The sequence below is a fragment of the Gambusia affinis genome, linkage group LG01 (genome assembly GCF_019740435.1).
Source record: "Gambusia affinis linkage group LG01, SWU_Gaff_1.0, whole genome shotgun sequence".
In the NCBI taxonomy this organism is placed as follows: Eukaryota; Metazoa; Chordata; class Actinopteri; order Cyprinodontiformes; family Poeciliidae; genus Gambusia; species Gambusia affinis.
In genome coordinates, this window is record NC_057868.1 from 36,958,874 (window position 1) to 36,976,249 (window position 17,376).

The 17,376-nt window shown below is 37.9% G+C and overlaps 1 protein-coding gene across 2 annotated transcripts in view; it reads right to left on the minus strand.

Annotated features, from left to right (window-relative positions):
• The window catches only part of hspg2 (heparan sulfate proteoglycan 2), a 115,329-nt gene extending 98,718 nt beyond the window's left edge, over positions 1 to 16,611 (minus strand). The window contains exon 1 of one of the 2 annotated variants that reach the window (XM_044121906.1): positions 16,083 to 16,611. In XM_044121906.1, the coding sequence (XP_043977841.1) occupies positions 16,083 to 16,151 (69 nt within the window). In that variant the 5' untranslated portion in view covers positions 16,152 to 16,611. The remainder of the gene's footprint in view (positions 1 to 16,082) is intronic. The other variant, XM_044121914.1, reaches the window with a different exon arrangement.
• Positions 16,612 to 17,376: the final 765 nt, after the last annotated feature.

Genomic DNA, 17,376 nt, shown 5'->3' on the forward strand with positions numbered 1-17,376 from the left:
TTTGAACTGAATTACTGAACTAGCTAAACATTTGGATGGAACGCACCTGTAGTTTAACATTTAAGAACTTGTGAACTGTTCCACTATGAACTTAGAAAGACCTCCTCTCTACAAGACCTTCGGACACTCCACTCAAGGCCGATCAAGTCCTAATCTCAGCCTGTCTGGCTGGCCTGGTCTAAAACATGAATCCGCATGAAAGAACAACTCTGCTCTCGCTCCCTATTATCTCACACAAATCTTGTTTTCCATTATTCCTGCACTGAGAAAGCCCTGATGAAACACCAGTCTGGGGTTATTAATGCGCCCGCAGGCAAGACTGATGTCTGTGCCAGATGATCTGAGCATAGTCTGATGTTTGTGCCAAACTGTACTCCCCCTCCACCACCCACTCCCACATCTTGAACCAGAGACTGAGTCGTTATACAGCCTTAGTGGGTGAGGCCTTCATCATCCTATTGCAGCTGAAGGAGCATCCTCTGCAGATGAACAGTTAATGCACTGTTAGCTCAGACATGTCCTAAGTTCAAGGGAAGATCTGTTTAATTACCCCTTATGAAGCAATAATTGCATCACTTTGATGGAGGTGTTGTAAGCATAAAAATCAGATGGAAAACTGGAGCCTAATTGTCTTTAAAGATCACAGACATAACAGCAAAGGAAATAAATTCTAAGCTCCACTTTTATGAAAGCTTTGAGAAAACCTCCAATCACTTTTACATAGAGCTGCTCTTAACATGTTTAACATGTTTATTGCAATCTAACCGCTCGTTTACATGCAACAACGTTTTAGGGCCATCGTAGGTAGAAAAAAAAAGGAATAGTAAATTTCCACCAAAAATAATTCAGAAATTTTGAGATCAAGCTCAGAAATTTTGCTAAAAGAAAATTTCCAAAAGCTTGTAAGAAAGCTTTGCAAAAAATAATTCAGAAATTCTGAGATTAATCTCTAGATTTTGCTAGAAAAAAAATTACTTCAGAAACTCAGAAACTTTCAAGTTTTTCGAAAAATTTTGCAAGACTAAGCTCAAAATTTATGAATGGCCTTTTGAACTAAAAAATTTTAGACTTTTTTCTAGAAACTTCTTAACACAATTTCTGATAAGGAATACATGAGCACTTTACAATGAGGTGAAAGCTTATGATGTGGAAGCTAAGGGTCAGAAGCCCATGCGTGTTTGATGACATGCAAAAATCACAGCACCATCTAGTGGCTTGGCATGCCATCTACAGCTGACAGTGTGTCTTAGCGGTTAAATGTATAACTTTTCCCCAATCAACGTTAGAATATACCGGCAGTTTCGAGGCAGCAGTCCTGTGTAAATGCTGCCTTAAAACTACAATTCTTCACCAAAGTGTTCATATCCTATGCATTTTAAGTTAATCGATCACTAATGTCCTTTAGGTGCTTCTGTATATGTCTATGTGCATGTGATTGACCGACAACCTGTCCAGGGCATACCACTCACATATGCTACAATCTGGTTGAATATAAATGCATACCACTATTTTTTTTTTTTTCAGATGTTTATGTATTCGTGTTTAGCTCTAAGCATAGTCAGAAATCAACTTCACTTCTTGTTATTCAAAGTACAGTTGTTGTTTCTTATTATAGGCATCAGTCAACCATACACAGATTACTGGGTATAGAAAATAAATGGACACATAGATTTTTCTGGATGGTTTCTATATCTGCAGATCTCTGATGAACGCTGCTCCAGGGTTCAAAAACCCACACACAGGTTTCCTAGATGGAGGACTTGGATGACTTCTCATTCTGTGGAATCAACAGATGTTTTGGGTGGAGAGAAAATTACATACAACTGCTTTAGCCTAAAACCACACATTCCCTTTGCCTCCCCAGTTGTATTTCAAGCCCAAACTTCAGCCTGAAATGTCTTGCCAGGTACAAACTGACAAGCTTCTGGGTGCATGATGGGTGTCAATCCGCATTAGGTAACATAACAATTAAGAAGCCTCCTTGATTTTTTTCATAGCTGCTATCCAATAAACTCAGTGAACCAAGATGAAATCATCAGGATGAACTTCATCACTAATCTCTCCCTGGGGTGGTGATCTGGAACAACTTCAAGAGAAGTGTATTCAAAAATAATCAGAGTTCAGTTTTAATGGTTTCCAGCTACAAGTTGGAATATTAATCAAAAGAAATGCAGAAACCTTAGACAGATTCGCATATTACAAAAAACTTGATTTATTCAGACCTGTATCTTCTCATGAAGAAGTGATAGATACCATCACATCCATTTCCATACCCATTTCCTCTATGAGGTTACCGACTCAGTTCAGGCTATACAAAAAAAGGTCCTTATAAGGTAATCCAATAATGATGGTAAATGCAAGTGAATGCACTTAAAACATCAGATCAGAAATATTTAACATCTGTTCTGTATTAATTTTATCATTTTATGTCTTTTTACCAACAAAATTTAGATTTTAGTTTTATAGTCAATAAATCAAAATATCCCAACCATTTTCCATCTAAATAATAGCAAAATTAAGTTATTTCTGACTTTATATATCATGATGGTTGTGTACAAAGCCCATTATCTCAACATTATAATATTTATTTGCACACAAAGACATACAATTAGGAAGAATCTTATCACCTCAGTAGGATTTATATGCCAAGTATGATCAGTCATACTTGAAAGCTTTTTACTTGAATCTGAATCAGACATGATGTGTGTTTATGCCAGGCCTGAACAAGTCCTGAAAGATTCAAAGAAGATTCAACATGTTGAATCAACTAGAAAACAAACACTGCAGATAGGCACTGAACAGACATAAGAGAAAAATGTTCAAACATCTGAGAGATTTGTAACGTCTGTTGTTGGGTTAGTATAGGCCTATCAGGAACTTAAATAATCTTGATTTACTGTCTTTAAGGTTTTTACAGGAGCAGAGGCCTGGGGCGGTAATAGGAGAGAATGAACTATAGTATGTTTCCATTAACCTATCCTATACCTTTATCCCTCAGAACTTGGTTTCCCTGAACCTTTACTCTCCCCATGTGTTTGATGTTTGAATTTCCAATATAGGAATTGCTTACTACAATGAGACAATCACCAAACTCACTCCTCACTTGTAGCTTTCTGAGGGAGAGAAAAAAAACATCCCATCACAGAAATTGATCCCTTACAGGCGAAATTTTGAACTTTCTTAACCCCTTATATCAGTGATTAGCATGGTTAGGGGTGCATTGATGATAGTTTTATGGCCAATCATCAATCTTTAAAAAGATAAACATGCTGATTCCAGTTTTGGCCTGTACCAATTTTTTTCTGTCTGCAAAGTTTAAACTTTCCAAACCTTTGTGCAGATAGATAAGAAAGGTATCGATCCATGATCACCCAAAATTAGGGAAATTAAGGCCAATTTATTGGTGCACCCCTAATAAGCATGTCTTTTGTTACAGAAGTAGCCACCTTCCTGTGTTACTTAAAGAGAGTAGACTCTTACCTCAACTGAGATTTCCAAAATGCTACCAGTATTGCCAAATTCAACACATTTCATGATAGATAGGCTGAAAGCTTGAAAGTATAAAAAAGAATGCCTTTTCCATACTGTGTTCAACTTTCCTGAACCTTCCGCTTCAGGTCATGCCCTCTCTCACCATCTGAATGAATGCAGATATGACTTCAGAAAGTACAATACAGTTCCCATTTCAATTATTTCTTACATTCATGTTCTTCCTCTGAATTCATCTTTAAGCATCACTGGTAGCTAAGTTGGCGAGTTTTGTTTTTAATTTTCTGATTGGCAGAAAATACTTTTCCAAATGATGAGTCACAAGAAGGGAAAATCATTCAGTTTCAGTCAAAATCAAATATTTTACTGCTTCCTTTTGCAAAGTCACAACATTCTCCACTAACTCTCTCTCCACCCCCAAGGTTCAGGAACCACCTTACTACTAAATGTCTGAGTCGTCTTCTAAGCTGTTAATCTTGTTTTGCCCTGGTCAATGAAGTGGAAATTCAGGCAGCCCCCCAAAACTACTCTGGCTCCTGCAAAAATCTTTCTGAAGTAGAAATACATCTTTAAGTAAAACTTTTACATTGCCTGACTTAACAGAGAGCACAAGGTTTGAAATCTCTAAGTTGGAAGTTAAGGGAAAATGTTTTTATAAAATAAAAATTTCAGAAAGCCACATTTGACAGATGCTTGTGTTTTGTCAAACATCAGCTACCCAGTTGGTTATTACTCAGTAATAACCAACAATTCCCCCCTCCTCAAAAGCACTCATTTGATTTGTTGTTATAGTAAACTGGTAGCAGGGAGCTTAACAAGTCAAAATGATGGTAGCTGCAGTCAACAACTAGGTTGCTTAGTTACAGAAAGATTCTTTATTTTTCTATCAAAATAAATCCTCCCTATAATTCATTCTGATTAGATGGAACAAACTTTTAATTTGCAGAACTGCACAGACAGGTAAGTTCTCTGCTCTATTCTTACAGCCACATAACTCTGACTAAAGAAGTATTCAGTTTTTACTTTGTTAATCAAAGAGTTATTCCATGACAGAACACTTGGAGAAAAATGGCAGGGAATGTCCATCTTTCACAGAACCAAACCTGAAAGGAAATAAAAGCTTCCAGCTTAGCAGCTCCACTTGGCTCAAACATGTTCCGATGGAAATTCAAATGTCATATTCTGAAAGAGGAAAAATAGGAACAACAAGGGCTTGTGCTTTGGCATAATTAAGTCCAGGGGAATTCATTAATCCTTACTTTAAGTGCAGGACGTGCCAAGTTATGGAAACTTGTCAAAGCTTCTGAACAGCTTTGCAGCTACACTCTGTGACCCACTGCCAGGCACTCCAAGTGAAGTACATTTAACGAAGCAAACAGGGGAAAAAATGTTGGAAGTGCCTCTGCGGCTTAACTGTACCTCACAAAGGTTCAAGATTGAGAAGGAAAAAATTAAGAAATTACTTGCTGAGACATACATTAACAGGAACCACTACAAATAGTGAGATTTATGAGGATTTTAAATATGAACACAAGAGGAAAACTAATTTAAATTGGGATAAAACAGGTGGGGGCTGAAAAACAACCAACCTGAGTTATTTCTTTCAACATATGTTGAACAGGACATCTGAAGTGTGCACAGGAAAGCCTGAATAAACTTTGCTGAGGGGGAAATGAGGTCGTCTTGTCCTGCAGAAAATTCCAGGTTTCATTTCCCGAGTAGGGCTGTGACTGAGCAATGGGCAGAAGGTTCAGACCATCAGCTACCAATGCACCAGAACTATGGTTTGTTGCTCCTCCTTTCAACCACTGACCAGTTTACTTTGAAAAAAATACACGGAGGCCATCTGATTATTCAGCAAATCACTTTCCCCAAATCCCAATCAGAGGTCTAAACTTACATAACTAATGAAAGAGCAGTAAAAGCGTCTAATGCAAAATAGATAAAGTTGAGGTAAAAATAACAGAGAATATTCCTTAGAGACCAGGAGTTTCACCATGTGTGTTTTGTCTCGTGGGACAGCAGCTGACATGATAACACAGACCAGACCGTTGTAGCTCTCTGCAGTGTTTCAGCTGGGTCACAATAAGGACAAAGCCGAGCCTTAGCACTGAGGATCCAAACCCGGTAAACCACAGGTGCTATGGCACATACTTTACATGCAGCTTCAAAGGCGAAAGTCCTGTATGCAGAAATGATATCGTGAGATCTTTGGAGAGCAGCTGACAGGTTTGTCCCTTTAGGATTCCTGCACAGAGCAGACACGCTGGAAGGGAAGTCTGAGTCTGTGTCTAAAGATTTATAAACTAAAAAGTTATGGGTTCAGAATCTGCTTGTCCAAAAGTCATCTTCCAGTGCAAACAGACGAAAGGTGTGCTGTTTTATTTAGGTCATTCTCCTTGATCACAGCCTTTCTACAAAATCCAGGCTTTGCCTCATCTTTATCCTTCCATGACATGACACCAGCTTCCGTCACACCAGTTTTAAAATGTTATTCTTTTTTATGTTTTAGCTTTCACAGCTAACCTCCTCGCTTCTGCTGATGACTGCTGTGACTATCATAAAAATTTACAACATTAAAAAAGAAGATAACAAAATACATATTCTACTTTGCTCAGTTGTAGCAATACTAAATTTATAGACAATTTAAGTGATTTATCGAGTTATAAAATGACTAAACCAGGACAGTTTCTACTGAAGTCAGGTTATATGTATAGTAAATTCCAGCAACAAGGCAGTTCGAAGTGCTGTAACTCGTAATATAGTAACCAATTGTAAAACAATCAGAAACATTACATTTTGTCAAAAATTGCCATTAAAATACTCTAGAATAATAATCATCAAATAAACATCAAAAATACTCATCACTGTTCCAGTTATTATGAATCAAAGGTAACTTTAAACAGGTTGTTTCTGTTTGGTTCTGGTTCTGGAATGCAGAATGGACCAGAACCAGAACACACACTGAGTGGGCTGATACAATAATAACACATCTTCAATGGTTTTTTGATGCTAAGCTGTTGAGTGATTTCGAAATCAACAAAAGTATTTTAAAATCTATTCTATTCACTGTAAAGACTTTAAAACTGGAGTCATGTGCTCTATTTTGCTAGTTTTACTGAAAATGCAAGCGACACCAGACTGACATTTTAGTGATGCCTTCGGTAATTTATTAGACTAAAGACTACTATTTTTGATTAAATAGTGTAATTATACATTTTCATTATATTGTGCTGCTTTACTAGTCAGTGATTGACATCTGAGATTTTCCTTTGTTCATTAACTGCATCAAAACCGAAAATATGTTTTTTTTTATTTTAAGTTCCTAAAAACATTAACATTAGCATTTGCTTGTACCTTTTCAGGATCAGATAAATGTTAGGAACAGATGCTCTGATGCAAAACTGGAAATTGTCTTGTAATCCGCTGGTTTCAAAATGACTATCAATAAATCTAGAACACTGCTTTTACTTCCATGGTTGATGTTTGAATCAATAGTTCTTAAAACCCAAATACAGATAAGATAAGCCAGACCAAAAAAGAAACAAAACGTAAAAATAAGGAAGATGGTGGCTCATGTGTTTTTATGTACAAAAGTTTGATCTAATTCTAAGCTCATCAGTTGGGCTTTTACAGAATGATACCAATTTCTGGTTGTAATTAAAGTTTCAACACTTGATTTGTTCTGATTTATATTACAGTGTTTGGACTGACTCATAAAATTCTGAATAATGATTCCTGATTAAACCAAAATAAATGTCTTTCACCCCAGCTGACTTTATTCATTGGGGTAATGAAACCAATAACAGCAGACTGTACGAGTAGATTACAGAAAAATTCTTTTAAACATCAGTTGTCAAAATGGAACAATACATGCTGGTTTGGAGTAGGAAATAACTTATGATTGACACAAATTGTCCGACGACATAGCAATTTAAGGTTTCATGTTTGAAAAGTTGGTTATGAAACACCCAAAACTTCAAATGTCAAAATGACCAGCACTCCTTGCTGAATGAAAGTCAACTGCTGACTTTCATTCAGGAGTTTATTGTAGATTTATTGAGTCTGATATTATTCAAAAAAGAAAAAAAAAAGAAAAAAAGAGAAAAATATGATTTCTAGTCTTAGTTGAAAACAAATTCTGGGGTTTGAAACATCAACTGGGTTTTGGCTTTTCCTTCAGCTGGTGTCCATAAAAAAACAAAACAAAAAAAACCCACTAAATTGTCAAAGTATTCAGTAAACGGGGTACTGAGCAACAGCAGGTTTGTGTTACTTTTACCAAAGTGAGTCCTGAATCAAAGAAAGGCAAGATCAGAGAGGAAGTCAGTGCTTGCTCTGTATTTACTGTTCACTGAGTCATTCACACCCTGCGGCCAGCAGAACTAAACACACCGGCCTCCCTCTGTGAAACATCAAGGCTCCAGCAGCATCTTTGTTAGGGTTGTCTCTTCTTTCAGCGAGTCCTACAGAGGTAGATGTTGCTTTTTTTCTGTTTTACAGGTAAAGACTTGCTCTGCAGTGAGGGGTGTGCACTGCAACTAAATTCGGAGATTATCAATGCTGATAAAACACCAAGATAAAATATCATTTGTCCTGTTTAAAGGAGTAAAAGCAGAGTAGAAACAGAAAGAACTGACCCTAAGTGTCCCAGAAAAGACTTCCTGTCTGTTCTCGACACAAAAAAACACGTTTGGAGAAAAGGCCAGCAACCCCCATGAGAGTGGATGTATTCGGTGGGAGGGACATTACAAGACAAAGATTCTGCTTCTTAAATGAAAAACACCAGAAGTGACTCCACATCAATGCTTCCAAACAATGATCGACTCAATAGTGCAGAAAGGAGATTGAGCACCAACAATGGAGAAGTGCAATTCAGTTAACATTTCAATGACTCTCAAAGACTGTTAATGTGAAGGAAAAGTTAGAGGTTTTTGTTCTTTTCATGAAGCGGAAGGATTCTTGTTAGGCTTAATGATCTCCAGATTAAGACTGTTGGTTATTTCTAAACATTTAACTTGCGTTACACCGATCAAACTTTAGTGTCTGATTTCTTATCTCCATGTTTCATTGTGGTCTGACCTGGAAATGTGTTGCTGTTCTTATTTTCTCCATTATGGTAAAGTGATGCTCTCTCTTGCAGCCTTAATGAGCCTCAATCATCTCAATATATCATAGGAAATACTATTTTCTTTTCAGTAGTCTTTGTGCATTTTTTAATTTTATACCAAACAGATTCTTAAACTAGAAAACTTGAAGTCTTCTTCCCTCAGTAACAGCTTCCCTTCTGAAGAGATGTTTTTGTTCTGCCTTTTGAATCCTGGTCATAGATTATTTTTCGGGGTTAACAAGCATTTTCTCTAAGAACACTTAGAGAAAATGATTCATAATTTTCCAACCAGTCTGTTACTGGTCCCAGCCATTCAAACTAAATATGAGCTATCCTCTCTGTAAGCTCTACTACCAACATCCCGAAAACTGAACAGATCCAGCCAAAATCCTTTTATTAACCCAGACAGTTGAACTAATGAATTGGTTGGTAAAAACACTGAGGTTGGTCTTTGTAACCAGGCTTGATGAGTAATTTCTTTCTGTATGCTGCTGGGTTTTATTGCCTGGTGGCAGTAATGGGTCATTAAGACAGCCCATGACCGCACTGAGCCACTGGTTTTATTGCACCTGTGGCTCCATAACTCAGCAACAAAGAATTTCGTTTTTGTAGATGAAATTTACTTATACATTTTTTTATGTGTAAAAGAACTGTGTCTATGAGCACCTTTCAACAAATACATTTGCTCATTTTTTAAGTCATGTCATCAGGGTAAAGTGATGGTGCCTTTGCTTAAGCTTCCCAGTGTGAGAGTGGTATCCATAATAGCTTGGCTCAAACATGCAAATCCAATAGCTTAGAATATCTATTACCAAAAACACCTGATAGGCTCTATTTTGCTATGTCATCAGCCCAGATTTTAAAAAATTAAAAATGAACTTTTTTCTACATTTTGATTTTTAAAACATTCAATTTACTGACATCCTGCAGCAGTTCATTTCCCAGCACAGTTGTTTTCTAACAGTGTACATTTGCAAGTAAAACCAAACATAAGCAGCATCTTTAAATCTACAAAGACTCTAGATCCAAACAAATTAGATAAAAAGCCGCAGCATCGTTGCCTTTGCATTTTGAACTTTTTTGTATATCTCTTGTCTCTCTTAAGTGGAGTTTGGATGAAATGATTTGTGACATTTTCTCCTACATCTTGTTTGGAGGTCTGCTGAACACGGCGTTCCATCCAAGTGAAAATACGACAGCTTAATGAGCTAATAATGCCCTCCCTCCTTTAAAGGAAGATTAACTTTAAACTGTGCTCCATAAAAAGCTTTGAAGATGTAATTAGGGAATTGCCAGACAAAAGAGACAGTCTGATCTGATGACTATACATTTATGGGAGTCTGTGTTTTGAAACAACAGCACATGAGCCCTTCAAAGGTAGAAATGTGGAAGAAAAGAATAAGACTCTAGTTACAACAGGCCGCCATCAGAATGTATGCTCATGTCAGCACATGCTGGGCAGTTTGCTGATGTACCAGCCGGGGTGCAGCTGTGTTTGGAGTTGGCTCCTCAGTCTGACACGGATGTGAAGTTGGCATGAAAGCACAGCAAAGTACTCTGTGTGTGATGTGTGTGTAAAGGTGAGTCACAAAGAAAAGATCAGGTCCCAAACCATAGCAGATTTACTCTTCTTTAAGGCTTTAAAGGATCTGTACACATTAGTGTAAATTAATGATTTGTACTGTATACATTTTGGACCTCCTCATAACAGCACCCACTGGATATTGGTGTGTAAAAAGCCTTCAAATAAAATATGATTGTATTACAGTAGTAATTTCTTATAATGAAAAAAGAGAAAAATTCATTCTCCAGTTTAAGTTAAAAAAAAAGGTTGTCACTAGAACTAAATCACTAGAATAATTACATAACTTATAAAAAGAATGTAGCTATATTGCTTACATTTGGCATGAACAAGTTGCTGGTACGGTGGTACGGCAAGATTATATAAAAATTATGATTTAAACATAATTTTTCTGTCATACAGATCCTGTGGTTTAATGTTCTTTCATTGCGGGGTTAGAGAAAGTCCCGCAGTTACCAGAGTTTTTCCAGTTGTGTGACGCATCAAGTAGCACATATATCCACCCACCTCGCCTTTTTTTGCTCCATACTTTTGGTCTGCTAGCTGAAAGAAGGCTCCTAAAACTTGTAAGAAAGGCAACTACAAGTGAAAATAGTTCCAGGTGTGAACAACAGAGTCAGTGTGTGAAAACTAAAGGAGTGTCAGTTATCCTCCTGACTGAGGTAGCACTGCTTTAAAGGCAAATTTAAATTAAGTTGACATTGCTTTTATTTAATTGTTAGGTTTGTGTATCAAAACCTAAATAACAAAAGCAAACTGCAAAATCCACTACCACTGGTGTAGTGGATGATTGCTTTTTACATATACATATATATTTTTTTTACATGTTTTATAAATACTGTGATATTGTGAAACTGAGATTAAGATTATCTCAGACAGGGAAAATTGGCAAACTAAAAACAAAAACACTCCACTTAAATAAAAGCTGATGCTTCAAAGGGGCATAGGCAAACTAATAGCAACTTTTGCCAGGTAGATTCTGAGCAAGAAATACCAACATGTTGAATGTGTGTGACTCCAGGTAAGATTTTTCAGCAGTAGCAATGTTGCCAGATGTGCTAACGACACTGTCTGTGAGTGTGCATCATTTTGCTTTACCTTTTTGTATTTTCTATGTCAGCTAAACACCAAAGTGATTGACTGAGGTTGTAGTTTTTTCACAGCTGGAAAAACTGCAGCAGATGATTATGTTTTAGGTGGAGAGGCATGTTTTTTGTATTGTTGTGTTTAGTTTCTATTGTTTTACAACAAATGCAACATACCGCTTCGCAAAGGTTAAGGTTCACAATGGTGATTCAGTCTGGATCCAAAATGCATGCTGCAGCTGTTGAATTTGGCTTTAATACTAATTACATCTCAACTAGAGTTTCTCTGGCTTGCTACGCCTCACAGAACTCCCATCCTACACTTTGTGGTACAAGTCCATGCACCTAGCAAGTCACTGGTGCGAGAGTTCACTTCTCCTCACTCTAAGGAAATGAGAAGAGGAGGGGTCAGTCGAGACCGATGTACCCAAAAGAAGCCTTTTGTTATCCAGTCTCAAGAGAGAGACACAAGCTCAATTTAATTATCAAGCGATTGGTGGATTTATTGTTTATCCCTGGTGTAGAAATATGGCCAATTTTCACACAACTTCGCCCTAGATGCCAATAAATGAGAAGGAAGCTGCAATACAGCAGGAAAGGCTAAAGTGAATACTGAATTCCATTAGAAAATAAAAGATTAATAGGTGACCTAGTGAAACACTGGAATTTTGCAAGAGTCCGCTTATGGTTATGGCAATTTTATATATTTCTGAGGTTAAAAACATAGTGTGTTGTCCTTCAGATGGTGATTTATTTCCATACTTACTATAAAAGTGAGACAAGTAATAAAAGCAAACAAAAGAGGAAGGCACTTCTGCACAACAGAGTGGTTGGTTTTGTGAACTGCAACATGTGCTTCTACTTAACCTTTGTACAGTGAAGTCAAGAGAAAATCAACACAAATGTCTAAATATTAGAGTTAAAATATTTTCTGAAGAAATGAGTTTACTCACAAAGTGGTAAAAGGTCCACTTTGGGAGTAAACTAAAGCAGGTCTAGCCTTAGTTCTAAGATATCAATTAAGTGCATATTAGCTCTAGTGAAACAAGGAGCTATTTCTTGGACCATCAAGCAGTTTTTAGATGTTTTTCACACTGAATTTCTGTCAAACATCTGACATAGAAAATGAATTTGTAAGTAGATTTAAAACAGAACAACATTAATGACTGTAGAGACATGTTCACAGTGAATAGTTCAGGAAACAGCATGGTCACAGTCAGTCTTGCCAAAGTAATAATTCATGAGAAAACTTAACTGAACTGTGAAAAATAGTCAGGTTCACACTCCTCACCCCCGACCTCTGCACCAGTCCATTTCACACTTCATTGCAGAGTCAACAGCCTGTGCTCCATATGTACAGATGCGCTTAAAGAGGGCCGAGTCAGTTTAACAGTGTTGTTCTATCAGCTAAGATGGCCACTCTATGTTTCAACCCTGCAATGTTTACCAAAGCCAGTAATTATGCGAGTAGGTCTTGAGGAGGAGGATCTTCCTCTGTTCAAACTGTGGAGAGGAGTTAGTATTTGCCAAGCTGTGCTTTGCTGCTCCATCCACTCACATCAACTCTGAATAGTAATTAAAGCGGTGTGGCACCTTGATCAGAGGCGGCAAAGAGGCATGGAAAGACCAACCATCCCATCGGAGACTAAATAAATCAAACTGTTGCTGCACAAAACCCATCAAAGGGATCAGAGATTCAACTACATCCAGTAGAGTCAATGACAAAAACTACTCTGTAGAAATCCAAGTCACCCTCCCCCCAATTTCAGTCCATCCCCAATGAAGTCAAGGCGTTCCTTGTAGAACCATCTATAGCAGGGGTCTACAACCTGAGGCTCCAGAGCCCCAAGTGGATCTTTAATCCTTCCACAATAGCTTTTTATGTCTTTGGCTAAAAATGTATTAATGTTTTAGATGTAGATATAAAACCAAATGCAGGTATTAGTTTTTCAGATTATCTGAACAGGTTATGACATTCACATTAAGATTGTTGCCTTTTATTATCCAGATTCACATAAAGGACAATCATTGCAGATCCCTATTTACACCCTCGATGCCACTACAGGCAAAATTTGCTTTCAATCAACTGCACATGCACCAATATATGAGCTGGTGACCAAAGTCAGCTGATTTTGAACTTGATAACCCCTGAAAACTCAGATAATTTTTCAAGCAGAGACCACACCATGAGTAAACACAACCAGGTCATAGTAACAACAGTCTTTGATGTGAATGCCATTGCTAAGCAACATACACATAAAGTTTGAGATGTCAGTACCAGTTAGGTGTTTAAGAAGAAGTTAAAAGAAGCACACATATGTATAAAGTTATTAAATGGGACTTATTATGCAAAATTCACATTTTTGTACGTCAGTTTGGAGCTCTACATTTTAATGCATTTTTTTGCCATATTCTGGCAACAAGTTCATGGTTTTTTGTATCTGGAAAAAGAGCCCTTTCAAAAACCTTTGGAATGTAACATCACAAATCAGCAGGCACTTTCCCTCAACTAGCAATCCCAGCTCGTTACCTAGCAACCCTAGCTGAGTTCCATGACGTTTGGCTAGTGTTTAATAAACATTAGTCCAGATAACCATGACAATGGCCAACACAAGATGCTACTGATAGCTTAAAATGTCATCTCACCATAATTTTGCTGGCACATCATAGCTTAGTCACAAAATTCTGATTGATTCAGGTTTGTATCCAGCAAGTGTAAGTAGAAGAAGAAATACAATGAAAATAAATTTCTCATAAAAACCAGCATAACAGCTTGATAAGTGTGACTTATTGCACTACAGGCTGATACAACTTAACACCCCCATACACATCAGATTTACTTTTGTCCCACGGCAGCATTTTGTGAGACCTAAAAGAGCAGGCTAAAGAGCCTGATCTAGTTTTAACCTCAACTGCAAGTGCTACAGAGTGGTTTGCAGTTAAGACTTGGAACCCTATTTGATGTGGAGCTCACACCCACTGGGACTTTGCATTGAGTCAGACTGTATTGAGCTGATACGCATGACCGTGACATTCCAGCAGAGAGAAAGAGGAGGGTCCTGTAGTAACACCGGTACATGTGCCTAATTGAATCAAGAGGCAGTCAGCCTGCAGTAATTCAAAGTCCTAATGCAAGAAACAGATGCTTGCGGTTCCAGCAAATTCAATTATGATGCTATTGTTGACCAAGCTGTTAATCACAGCTGTGGTACCATCCACTGTCAGCACACAACACGAGGATAGACTTGTGGAGAATGGGGAATCTGAGTGGTCCGATGACATTTTAGAGGTTACATAGCATGAAGCTGAGCGTTTCATTTGTGTAGGTAAACTGGGGCACTTACATGCACTCCACTGTACCCTTTCAATTCTGGACATACCAGTGGCTTAATGCTCTGGATCAGGAATGTGAAAGATTTATGCATGCTTGACACCAAGATGGCATCAAATCATTGAGAAAAGCTTCACTTCAGATCAAATCGATGCAGAGGTGACACGGTCACCGCCTCTTGACAGCTCTTTTTATTAGAGGGCATAAAGGTGAGAGTGCAGACAGAGGGGGTTTGCAAAGAGTGGGGGGAAGGCTATTCTCAACTGCAAGGCGATGGTCATATGCTATATGATTCATAAAACAGATATAGAGGAGTGAAGACAGAAGGGTTCTTAGACTGTAACGTCAGCGATTTGTCAAGAATAAGTCACTCCAAAGTGCATAGGAAGTGAAACTGTATGTGTATATTTTGATCCATTAGTACTTTCAGTAATTAGAAACAATGCAAAAAATGATTCACTCAAGCAGTTGCTTGTTTGGCAAGTTTAAATTTAAATCAGATTTATTTGCTTCAACTTGTGCAAGACATTTATGATTAGATTAATGAATTAAGAAGATGTATCAATAAAACATAGATTAAAAATGTGCAGGTTGGGAGGAGCAACAATTTGTAAGAAACTGCAGGAGGTGTTCAATGAAAGACAATAGCATAGCATCATATATAAAAAAAATGTTTCCTTAATCACCATTACCATTAAAAATAAGTTAACTTAAAACTGAACATTTTCCCAAATATTGGGATATACATGATAAGTTGCACCTACAAGTTTAGATTATTATGAGGTGCACTTCAGCAAAAATTAAATGGTAAAAACATTCTATATGATCATGAATGAATTAATGAATGAATGAATGAACAACTTTATATTCAATTAAGGATTTTCACGTTTTATGATTTACTTATGGAAATTCAAATGAGCAATAACATATATTCTAATTTATTAAAAAGCATTCTCCTCTAATTACAAAATAGTTTTATCATGTATTACATTGTGGCACGTATGGCTCTCCATACTTTGCATGAGTTTTATTTCGAAGGAATATTGCAGGCACCAAAATTAAAAGAACCCTAAGGAATCTGATTAGTTCATGCTTTTTTTTTTTTTTAGCACAATCTTCTCTTAAGAAGCAGAAAACAGAGAGTGTAGCCTGAAGAAAGTTTGAGAAGCTCCAGCACTCCAGGAGAGACTATGAATAGCTTGTTTCTATGGACAAACTTAGCCCGGCTTCACTCGGGTTCTGGTTTGTCCCATTACTTCTAAACGCACCTCTTCAGAACATACTGGTAAGAGTTTACAGCCCACCTGCATGCACCACTGACATGACATAAATACAAACATAAATCAAAAACATCATTTTCTTCCCCCCAGGTGGTATAAAGGAATTGATTTACTACTTTGACCTGAGGGCAATATGTTTTGTTTTTCTGAATCTGTCCAGCGAAGTGGTTAAAAGTGAAAAAGATAAAAGTTGGAGTTCACTTACAGAAACAAGCTGACATGCGAGTATCAAAGACACCATAAGTCCACAGCTCCAGGAGGTCGAAGAGCCCATTTTTCCACCAACCCAGCAAAGGTTGCTTCTGCTGGGGGAAAAAGGAAAGAAAAAAATCCCGGGGTCCTTTACTCGCTTCCCGCGATCCGCTGCTGGAGCGAGTTTTTTTCACACTGTATGCGCCTGCTCCTCTGCCACCCGTGGGACCTCATCAACAGGTAAAAACTATTCCCTGCTCGCGCTCGTTTCCTTAAGGAAGAGGGGAGGGGAAAAAGGTTGCGGAAACACAACAAATGTCGAGACCTCCAAACGTGCTTCTTCTCCTTCCTGCGCACTCTCCGCTGCAGCAGCAGCAGCAGCAGCAGTACTTTGGGACTTTGAGTTAGTCAGAGTGGGGCTGAATGCGGCCACGCAAAGTCACTGGGAAGTCCTCCGGAGCGCAGAGAGGGAAGCCGAGAAAGTAAAAGGCGGAATGGAATTCAGGGAGGGCAAAGAGAAGGACAGCTAATCCCAGCGTGGGGGAGACGCCACCTAGACCCACGCTGGCTCTTTTACATGGTGACCACACTCTTCTCACATGAGTGGAGTTCTAAGAAAACAACAGTGCTCCAAGTTCGGCAGTGCCGTACCTTGCACAATTCAGATCCGTAAACCTTTTGTGAATGTTATGTTTATACCACAAACTGCCTATCATATTTTTTATATCACAAATCATGACAAATAATATTTAAGTGTGACCATGTGTACAGGGACAATGACATTTTCTATCAGCTTTGTACATATGTTTTCAATCCTCCACTGCAAAATCATTCAACCTCTGTCAGATTTTATTGGAGTAAAGCATTTATCCCAAAGGGAAATTAAACTTCGTAACTCATAATCCAGGGTTCTTGAGACATGGGTGGTGATGCTGTGGGCAGGAAGGATATCCGGTAGTGGTCAGTCTTGCATAAAATCTGACAGTCAATGCATGCTAACAGCTCAATATACAGGCAGCAGGGAGGATGTTTCATAGTAACATGTCCTGGGTGACACCATCATTTAGTGCAAATACTACTAATCCACCTTGCTTGCTCTTACCACTCCTCTTCAAATCTGTCTGGCTGCAAAAAAGCGGAGCAGAGAGATTTTGATCTAGGGGTTATGATCCCTGCCCATTATGTTCACTATGAAGAGATAGTATGAACTTCCTCATTCTCTCTTTGCTCTATAAAGCCTCATTTTCATCTTTCTGGGGTCAGAGTTCAAGTATTATTTAAATTTTTGAGATGCTAATCAGCTGGAT